The 11,405-nt window shown below is 40.3% G+C and overlaps 1 protein-coding gene across 1 annotated transcript; it reads right to left on the bottom strand.

The window, feature by feature from the left end:
- Positions 1–1,579: 1,579 nt before the first annotated feature.
- On the bottom strand, positions 1,580–9,069 carry LOC142401910 (olfactory receptor 2AT4-like). The gene is given in 9 exon segments (XM_075487365.1): positions 1,580–1,614; positions 6,144–6,168; positions 6,337–6,534; positions 7,017–7,066; positions 8,586–8,683; positions 8,685–8,748; positions 8,751–8,759; positions 8,866–8,977; positions 8,980–9,069. Coding segments are annotated over 9 exon segments (681 nt in total).
- Positions 9,070–11,405: the final 2,336 nt, after the last annotated feature.

Genomic DNA, 11,405 nt, shown 5'->3' with positions numbered 1-11,405 from the left:
GGAGAGGCTTTTTCTCCGAGATCTACTGGATTAACAACCTAATCTCCCCACCATAAAGGGAGAGTGGAGAGGGGGTAGTGAGTCTGGCGCACACAAGCACTCATAAGCACACACACACGCGTGCACACACAAAACCATAAGCATGCCTGCACAAACACGGCGAGGTGTGAAAGGGATTTTGTTGACAGGGTTTTTTAAAATTGAGGTCAGGGATTGATTTTCACCAGGTGAGCAAAGAGGGGCCGCGACTAATTATTATTGTCATTTTGGGTCCGTCTTCTGATAGATCTCACTGGGTTTATCTTCTTTAACACACCTTTTTCCTCCTATACTTTCTTGCCTTGTCTTGCAATAAAGAAAAAATATATTTGTCATACTTATGTTGCATTTCAGTATGCCTGATATGCACAGACTTTAAAATGTGACCCCCCATCTTTTTATATGTGAGCAATCCAAAACAAAACAAAAGGAAAAAGATAGAGAGAAAGAAAGAAAGAAAGGAAAAACACACCTACATTATGATGATTAGTTGATTCAGCTTGTTCAGCTTCACTTCACAAAGTTTATTACATATAACTCCAAATGACAAATTGACGAAAAATTCTGTATTTTCTGCCAACAAAACCAGATTTTCTTAAGAAAAACTGAAAGTATAAAAATAAAGTTGAGCAAGCACAGGAGCAGATTTTATTCAATGATTAAGACTTGTATACTTGTGAGTGGCAAAAGTTTGTGTGTTTCTTTGATTATAACTTTATTTGACGGGGAAAATTCAGATTGGGTGCCCTGTTTTGTTTAAAGAACAGGAATCTCTCAAAAGAGCTATCTGAGGACCTCGGAAATAGGTTCTTGATTCCCATCTGGCTGTAAAAAGAAAACTTTTGTTTGTTGTGATTTAAAATGACCTGCCTTTTTCTTCCTGTCTCGGTTTTGGCTTCACACCAGTGCCCAGTTCTCATGTTATTCCACCTGTCCTCAGTTAGTCATTACCTGTTTTCTCTTTCCTTGCCAGATCCACGTTATCCGTCCAACGTTTCTATTTGCCACTTTGATGCGCTTTGCCAGATAACACCATTTCATTTTAAAGGACAATGTCAGGACATCTGTCCGTGAACTGAATCTCAAGTGAAAGTGGGTTCTGTAGCAGGACGACATTAATCACACAAGTTCTTCGGTTAATCTTTTGGAATCGGTCAAAGCTCCGACTTAATGCTTTATGGAAACGAGCCAAGCATTTTATGGGAGGAAATACTTTACAACAGAGTTTAAGCTGTTTTGAACACAGAGATGGGCTAAAACTCCATCCAGGTTTATCTGCAGAGCTGATCGACAAATCTCTGGTAAGTGGGAACTGGGGCTGGTGCAGGAACTGGAGCTAGATCTGTAGTTAAGCTCACCTCACTGCACAGCATGGGTTCTGTAAACTCCTGGAAAGGGACTGCTTTAGCCACTTTAACGGTGCGGAGATACTCAGTGTTAAACCATTTGATGCCTCAGAAACAGGGTTCAGGCTGCGTTCAGCCAGGGAGAACAACTTCTTACAAAGACTGGAGATACTGTTGGGTGATTGGATAGAGCACTATGAGGAGCTCCTCAGCATCACCAGCAGATTGTCTGTGGAGGAATAAGAGCCAAAGGTGAACTTGAGGCAAAGTTTGGACTCAGCTCAAGGGATTACATACATCATCTGACCTGGGAACACCTTGAGATCATCCACAAGGAACTTAAAGGTTGTTGTCTGGGTATTTCTCTTAGCCTGTTGTTATTGTAGCTGGACCTTAAAACCCAGAAGCAAATGGATGGGCTGAGAGTAATGCAGTATCACAGGTTATATGATGACTAAGAAGGCCTTAAAGATACCATCTCTTCCTCTTTCTAAGGCTGTCAAGTCTAATAAATTGATGTCCAATGGGAGAATTTCACAAAAATCTAAAAAAAAAAACAAAGAAAAAATGTAGTTGAAGTTGTACCACAGTGATTAGCTGAGATACATGAAATGACTTTTTTCAAGGACTTTGCAGCATGTTGATATAAAGACGTAAAACATACAGTATTTTCAACAATTTTTTTTTTATATATATATAAGTGTGCAGCTGGAGGTCACATTTCACCACAAGTGTATACATATGTGCTGGATTTCTCCTATTTTCAAGCCGGAAAATTTGTATAAGTTAAACAGTGTGTGTATTTGTTCCGAGTCTGTGTGACTGTGCAGACTCTGTTTCCCTCCTCAGCACTTGTCTGTACTTGTCTGACAGTGTAGGTCTGTGTAACATGAACTCCCAGGTCACCTTTACTACAGTTCCCCAGTTCCTCTCTTTAAGGTCTGCTGATCAAATATAAATGTTACATTCAGAGTGAAGACAAAATGCCTCTGTAACCCGCCGAAAGCCTCTCGACTGTGTTCGTCTTTGGATTCTCATCCGAGCACCTGCTGTCTCACTCTGGCCACACACAGACGCGCTGTTGACATGAAACGCATTTATAGAACACCACCTGGTCATGACAAGGAAAAAGTCGCAATTGCTTTTTGTTTGCTGCAAAGGTCAAAGGGCACGATTAGAGCTGAGGAAATCTAGCGTATCCACTTTCAGCGAGGATTCTCTGTCTATTTCCAGTGTAACTTCAAATTAGTTGCGGCTTTTTGGCTTTGAAGAATGGCATGCACAACACACTCACTGCTCCATATATAAACACTGACTCTGAGCATAGCTGTACTCAAGACATTTCTCTGCCTGCTTCTGTTGCCTTCCCATGTTTCCCACAGATTATTAACATGCACCGCGTGTCATCGGCTATTCTTAGATCCCGACACAGACTTTGACACCGGACTGTGGCAGAGGGAGCCACAGACGCAGCAAAACACCCAACGTGACGCTTCACGCCCTTGGGCTGAGTGGGCAATCCAGTTTGTCTTTCTCCGGAAGAGGTGTGAGCAACTATTTCCCCACCGAAACCATACAGTGGAATTTCATGTCGCCCAGTGCTCATCTACGGCCTCCTCTTTGATCAAAAGTCTTAACAGAAAGGGATTAGTAGAGTACTCATCTTACACTGCAATACAGCCAATACAAGGTGAGCCAATTAGTTAGACTTTATGTGGTACACACTACTGTTTTGAGGCCTTTTCACAAAGAATTCTCATTTCCTTTACTCTCTTTTCAATTTCTCCTTTGTCTCCTCGTGTCTGGAAATGTGGTGTAGATATTCATAGTTCCCAGACTGTTTCTAAACACAAAAATAAGCCGATGGATCCGTTTACAGCCTGCGTTTGAAATGATCTCTCCTTTTAGTTTCGCACGAGCGGCCCTCAAGAACCCTGTTCTCTGACTGACAGCTCTGATGCAATGTCACCAATCCTCAAAGAGCTGCCTTTATAACACAGGATCATGTCTCTCTCAAAAGCTAAACCTGAGTTGGATTTGGCTCAGACTTACGAAGGGACAGTCTAAGCCTGAGCTTATCTTCAGCTAACTGTTGTTCTGGGGATCAGGGGGAGGTGGGCACTCCTCTAATCTGCCCACCTGTCAAACACACTCACTAGTAAATCCACAAATGGATTTGTTTGAGGATCTCTCTGACATACCTTTTTTTATTTTTATTTTTTTCCTGGAGGCTAAATTTGCTGATACAAGATGTATCTGTGATTTCAAGTTATCCCGTGTAGGTATTAGTGTTTTGAATGAGTTCTGGAACGTGTTTAAATGCAGTTTCTTTGGTGTGAAAAGCAGCACTCGGTGCAATTACTAATCTCCTCCATTTGGCTGTGAAAACATTTGTCATCATTGCACGTTTAAGCCATCTGTTTGCCACAGAAGGGGAATAAACCAAATGCTTTGTGCTTGCAGTTTGTATTGCAGTACCCCTGCTACAGGGAGTGTAGATTCTGATAGTCCCAATATATGAGAGACAAAAACCAAATTGCATAATTCTTTTATGACAAACATGTGATGCTGTTCAGTCACTTGTCCAGTTTGCTCAACAGTGAGTAGGCCAAAGTGCAGCAGGAAGAACAGAGTGGAACACAAAGTACAGTCCAGCCAGCCATCCTGTGAGCTGTTTTTGCAAATGTGTCATGCATCATGGACTTGGTTAATGACATCCTGAACAAACAAAGTTAAAGTTACAGGAGGGATTTTTTTTTCATGTTTTAGAGATGAAAAATAAAAGTGACAGTAGATATAACGTGGCACAGTAGGAGAAATAGAGTCAAGTCTGGCTCCCGGGTAGTTTTTCTTCCTTTTCTCCCCCTTGTTTACGTCTCTTTCTCCTCTCTTCCCTGAAGTCATGCTACATCCACTACACAAGGGCCAGTTATTCAATATGAATACGACTATTCCCTCGTAATGAAAAGAGTCTGGGTCATGACAGAAAAAGACTGTGGCACCATTCAAAGGTACCATTCTGTTGGGAATTTCACTGTTGTCTGAAACGTCAGTCCAGACAAGACATAGAAAGAGTTAGATTGAGGATTTTTGCCGTTCACACACATTCAGTTCACATGTTTGAATGAGTTATATGTGCAAATATAATTATGGGGTAAGATCTAAACATTCCATAATACATGATTTGTGTTGCTAAGTGAGTGACTTCTTTGCAGATGCGCATAAAGATTTGAGGATGGCGCCATCTTCTGGCAAAATACATTGATGGCAGCTTTTCAGTAAATGAACACAGTCAAAAGTCTGATGTATACAATCGTCGTCCTACTGATCTTTTTAGTATTTGTTGGCATGACAACAAATAACCTCATAGTTTCCATTTAAGTACCCCCTTGTCTTTTTCTTCCACTGGTTTTATTATATACTTTGTGTTCAAATTTACTTTATATGTGAAAGATTTAGGAAGATCTTAATGAGGGTGTAGGTAAATAAGTTTTCAATCACAGGGGGGATTTATATAGGAAACTAAATAGCAGAATTCAGGCCATCCAAATTATGAAGATGTTGTGTCAGCCACTTAACTCTAAATGTCATGAATATGGATTAGTTTTACAATCTTACGTTTACTTATCGGGGTTTTTTTTAACATCAATTATCACAGTTATGCAGACGATACACAACTTTATGTGTCTCTGTCACCGGACGACTGCAGCCCGGCAGACGTACTGTGTCAGTGTCTGGAGGAAGTAAACACCTGGATGAGAGAATTTTCTACAATTAAATGAAGACAAAACTGAGATCATTCTGTTTGGTAGCAAAGAGAAGAGGGTCAGCGTTGGTAAATATCTTGAGACTCGGGCCCTTACAATCACTGACCGAGTTGGTAACCTCGGAGTGTTGATAGACTCAGATCTGACTTTCAGCAGCCACATCAAAGCTGTCACCAAGGCAGCTTTTTACCACCTCAGAAACATCAACAGAATTAAAGGTTTCCTCTCCCAAAAAGACCAGGAGAAACTCATCCATGCATTCATCTCCAGTAGACTCGATCGACTGTTGCTTGTTTTTAAATTCATTTAAATGATTTTATTTGTTTCTCTTTATATTCTTTTATGTATTTTAATGCTTCTTCCACTCCCTGCTGCAATGCTTTTATTTTATGTAAAGCGCTTTGAATTGTTTGTACATGAAATGTGCTATACAAATAAATTTTATTTGATTTGATTTGATTTGATAAGCAGAACCCAGGAGAGAAAAACATCAGGAGCAATTGGAGTTCAGCATTTTGCCCGAGGAGATTTCACTATATGAATTGGACAAACACTGACATATGAACACCTAATGATGAGCCACAGCCAAACAAGCTGAAACTGTTACAACAATACTATATACCCATGTTTTAAAAAAAAATGGAAGTAATTTTGTTCTCACTTTGTTTCTATAAGCATTAGGAAATGTTTATACTTAAATTTTTTCCCTAATTTAAATTCTATCTCATGCTGTTGATTTGAGCAGCAAGTATATGACATGTTTGCAACTTTACAAGAGGAATAAAAATATCATATGCTTCTCACAGCAGGGTACCAACGCAGCAACATACAATATATTTGACTATGAATTCAAGAATTCCCAAACTTTCAGTTTTCCCATTTTATTGCACATTTTAATCGTTCCCTTTTTTGTTATCATGTTATGTACACTTTTAATACAAGAAAAAGAACTTAACTATTTGAAAACACAATGTATAAACCACTTTTAAACCCGTAGAAAAGGTCTTCTTTCTTCCCTGAGGAGAAAATTGACAATAGTTAGAGTAATTTAGATAATAAAATTAAAACACAAAAATATACGTGGACATAAATTTTGTAACCTCACAAAGCTCTTTAGTTTACTCTGACACATCATGCAAAACATAGAAACATATCAGTTTAGGATGAGACGAGGTAATCCTCACCTGTTCACTGGCCATGCGCAAGACAGAGATGACAATGCAAAAGTAAGTGAAGATTATGAAGCTTAAAGGAACATAAAGAATAAACATTGCGACACCATAGGAGACACTGAACTGGCGGCTAATATCTGCACACACTCGAGGTTTAAGAGACAAAGTGTCACAGAAGGACTGTATGGCATCGGGGCAAAACTGATGGTGCTGATGCCAGGGAAGATGTGTGCCACTGTCACGTTCATGTTTTTAGTTTTGTGTTTTATCATGTGTTGTCTTAGTGTTTAAGTTCATGTTCAGTTAAGTCTCGCCATGTTTTAGTTTTTCCCTCAGTCCCCATGTTCTGCTCATCATTCATTCACTTCACCTGTCCATCGTTTCTCAGCTGCACTCACCCTGTTCAGTATTTAGTTTCCAGGTTTCCGCTTTCAGCTTGTGATTTCCTTACTCCCATTTCACCGGTCACGTTTCATGCCACGCCACGTCTAACCAAGCTAAGTGCTTTCTTGTCATGTCATTTGTTTATTTTGTCACAGTCATACTCATATTTGTTCCACAGTCTAGTTTCATCATCCGGCTCAGCCGCGCCTTCTTTTGACTTTTGTTAATTTTTAAATAAACCAATTGTGCTCTTACCTTTTTGAAGTCTGCATCAGTGTCCTGCCCCCCCCCCCCCCCCCTTCCCTTACTGACAGCCACAAGGTAGTCAGGCCTGTCATAGTCTGGATTGTTATCGCCACAGTCACTGTGGCGCGGGAACTGGGGGTGCGGGAGGTGCGGCAGCACCCCCTGGTGGCGGAGCTTCGAAACTGACATGAAAATAAAGCTACGGCTATTTATTTATTTATTTATTTATTTATTTATTTATTTATTTATTTATTTCAAACTGTTTTTTTCCGCTCTGCTGATATTATATATTGTGTTCATGAAGTGGGATGGCAATATCTTAGCTCTTAAAACAATAAATAAATATTAAAATAAATAAAATTTGTTGTGTGGCCAATCAGATTTTCTTTTGTCCTGACGTGATTGAGATTCCTCGAAACAAAACCCGCGAGCCCGCTGAGTAGAACGTTTCAATAAGAGTAGCAAAGAGTAGCAAACATGTCGCAGAAGAGAATTTCGTCTTTTTTTCAAAGCCTCCCCAATCCCAAACTTTTGAAGATCAGTAATCCACAGCCCAACGCATCGGACGAAGAATACCAAGCACTGGAGCGTCAGGACAAGGTAGCTGCCGCTGATACGGATGTGATCCCTGTTTGCACTGCTGCAACGTGTTGTGTGCCACATTGTAATAGAGTAGGCCTAATAGGTCTATAATAATAATACTGTGTAATAGTAATAATAATAATAATAATAATGTGACAATGTATTTATTTTTATTCAATATCAGCTGCACTGAAAAGCAATGCAGTAACTCTGCCGCAACAAAGGGGGAAATGGCAAGTCATTGGGTTATGCTATTTTCATGTATAGCACGCCGAGTGCTTTGTGTTTAATTGCTATTTTCAGTGCCGTAGGTAGTGCTGGCAAGAGCGAGTTCATGAGTTGCTACCATTAATTCTGATTGCTACAGAAATGATTGTGTTGTGTGTACCAACTCTTTGGTGGATTCTGAAGGAGTGAGTCAGATGGGATTTGCCATGCCCTAAAATTTATTAGAATGCAGGAAATTGCATCTAAAAAAAAAAAAAAAAATTTCTGGGGGAAAACCCCCCCGTCGAAAAGTTTGCCACCCCCTGCCGAAAATGTGTTCCCGTGCCTCTGGGAAGAGGAAAAGAGGGTAATGTGTTTTCAGTCTAGTTGCAGAGCTTAGACATAAGTCTGAGCTTTAAACAGTCCGCAATCCTGGTAGAGGTCTGAAGTCAACAAATCAATTTTTGCTGGAAGTGCCCAGGTCAGAATACAAACCCTGGGGTGACCGAGCCTTTTCCGTCGCTTCCCCCAGGCTCTGGAATAAGCTCCCCGTCGAGCTGCGTCTTATTTCTGACCTGGGCCTCTTCAAATCTAGGCTAAAAACCTACTTATTTAGGATTGCTTTTAATACCCAGTAGTATGATGACACGTTTATCTTTTATCTTGATCGATTTTGTTGTATTTTATTGCTTTCACTGTTTGTTTTTATTTGTTTTTACTTATTCTTCTCTTTATTTATTACCTGCTGTAAAGCACTTTGGTACATCGTAAGGATTGTTTGTAAAGGGCTGTATAAATAAAATACATTTATAGAAGTTTGATATGTGTTTTATTTTTTATTTTTTTCCACCTGAGAGGAAACCGGATAGCCAGATATCGGTCCACAGCCATGGTCAGTAAAATCAGGGAGTTCAAGCTGCCAAAATAGTGGATCATGTGCCAAGAGACGTGTGTAAAAGGCAACACTTCCATCATTCCACCAATAGCGAGCAATAAGTTTGGGCCTGTGGTAAAGCCTTGAGGAATAAACTATAATGAAAGATTAGAAATGGTACCATTGGTCAGGGAAAATAACACCTGACATCTTGGCATTAAAGATAAAAAATTGACCAATTTATTTACCAATGTCTGAGCGAGCCAGGCTGACCATGATGGTGTACATGAGACAGCGCTCCAAAGCAAACACTACAACCAGCATCAGGTTGCCCACCAGTATGGTCACATAAAGGATGAAAAGAAGAACCCCGCCACCACGTGAAAATACAATGTGTACAATACAATGAGAAACTCTGACACCCATGTGTAGCTGTCTTCCGCCTGAACCATACTGAAAGCAGAGTGAGGCAAATGATCTACCAGCGTACATCTGAGTATGACACACAGAGGTGAGCTTGAGAGATTACCTCACACAGGGATCTTGGCAGTGTGACAGTAACAATTAGCGGGACCTCATTAATATAAAGATTTTGTGACAGAGAGAGATTGATGCAGCTTCGAAGAACAGAAATAGTTGGTCTTAGTAGCCTTTGAAGAACAACATAAACCTGCATTTGGTTTAGAAATGTTGCCAACCACAGCAGCCTCCAAGGTATGACAGGAATTACTGAAGCTATCAGCCCTGTCCAGTGCACGCAAGCTATTAACAATAAAAACTAAATAATAATAATAGAAATAATAATTTGTCAGGACTTTGGTATTCGCCTTTTGTGTCTTAAACCATCATCTGAATATTTCCTTCTTTAGTTCTCCTACAGTAGATAAATGGGTTGATCGCTGGAGGAAAGAGACTGTAGAAAAAGGCCTGAGGCTATTTATTTCTCAGGTGTCATTGCTAAGTTAAGAAAGTGTGGAGCAGTGCAGACAGAAGTGTGGTATGTAGTAGAAAGAAATGATAAAGCGCTGGCTGGCTCAGGTAGTAAAGGTTTATTTTCTGCTCCAAGAAGAGAAGTAGATTATGGTTGAAGCATTTTTGAAAATGAGATAGAATACATCATCAAAATAAGCTTGAAAGATGGGTCCATTTGGGACATATTTTTTGTAAACTGACAAGTGAAGATCTCTAGTTTAATCTGACATATATACAAGATGTTAAAACCCACTCTTACCTCAGGTGAACCTCACCTGTCCACTGACGGAAACGATGATGAAAAAGTAAGAGAGGTCGACGAGGGCGAAAGAAACATAAAGAATAAACATCTCTCCAGCATAGGCGAAGCTGAACTGGCGGCAAATGTCTGTGCACACCAGTGGTTGGAGAGACATGGTTTCACAGAAAGCTTATACTGTTTGCTTGGGCCCATAAAATGGTATACAGGGGAGGCTGACAGAGATAATGCCAATAAAAATGTGTGATGAGACGTAGCAGAAGAGCCGCCATGGTTTGGTTTGTCATCACAACTGGGTATCCAAGGAAAGACGAGCAAGTTAGTGTGAAATGTTTTCAGTTTCATTAAAAAATATGTATCCATCACAATTATTTCCACCTAAGAGGAAAACAAACGCTTATGCATTTGCCGACGTTAAAAGAAATTAAAAATAAAATGAAAAAATAATTGATTTATCCCAAAGGAAAATTTGAATATTTCAGTAATTGTTTTCCCCTAAACAATTATTACAAACTGTCACAAAGTGTATGGTTTTTACTGCTGGCAGGAATCCCTTCCTGTTTCAATCTGTGGAGCTGAAGAAGCGTCTTACTGAACACACTCCGTTGTTTCAACATGATATTATGTAAAGAGGGTGCGATGCTGTTCTTTCTGTTCATTAACTTGTGCAGCATTGGTCTTTGTACAATCAGGTTCAGCGGCTTCACGGCAGGCCCCAGCACAGTGCCAACCTTCTTTATAAGTTTGTTCAGTTTCTTTAAATCTCTGGTTCTGATGCTGCCAGCAGATGGCTGCAAAACAGACTGCACTCTCCACCGCAGACTTGAGGAAAAAATGCAACTCCTTGGTGAATTGAGGGATTGAAACTTCCTTAAAGGGGAAGATCGTTTTTTTTTTTTTAAACCTGGAACCTTAACTGCAGGCCATGTCATAACACAAGGGGGCTTATTGGGGGCTTATTGGGGGCTTATTGGGGGCTTATTGGGGGCTTATTGGGGGCTTTCAAGACACGCGGTGGGATTAAGTCGTCGTCCACGTCGTCAAAATCTGATAATTATCCTGCCATGTTGCACAAAACTAGCAGAAGCAAACTCCGTGTGAAGATCTGCCGACCGTCACAGTGCACGGAGTAAATGAGCTGTGCTGCGGCGGTGCGCGTCGATGACGTCATCGCACTAGATGCGTGTGTAGAAAGCCCCCCTGCAAGCTCCCAATAACAACAACATGGCAGCTCTGAACTAAAGTGTAATAGTACGTGTTCATTCATTCATTTGTCTTAAAGTATTGGTGAAATAAAGACAGATAATGCCTTATTTAAAGGCTGTATTGTTGATGCCCAAATTCACTCCCATTACATGGATATACGCACATCTCGAGTGATCTCAATAGTGTCCGAAGGATGCCGACTTTCACCAAACTGTTATCGGTGAGTAGATGAACGTATTTTATCCCAGAAAATAGGCCCAGGTTAAAAAAAAACAAAACTTCCCCTTTAAAGCGGCCCTATGCAACTTTCAGTAATACGGGGTTTGTTTACCATGCAATACACACCCCAAA

The sequence above is a fragment of the Odontesthes bonariensis genome, chromosome 16 (assembly GCF_027942865.1).
Source record: "Odontesthes bonariensis isolate fOdoBon6 chromosome 16, fOdoBon6.hap1, whole genome shotgun sequence".
Taxonomy (NCBI): Eukaryota; Metazoa; Chordata; class Actinopteri; order Atheriniformes; family Atherinopsidae; genus Odontesthes; species Odontesthes bonariensis.
The sequence above is the reverse complement of the archived record's forward strand: the minus strand, read 5'-3'. Positions and strand labels throughout refer to the sequence as shown.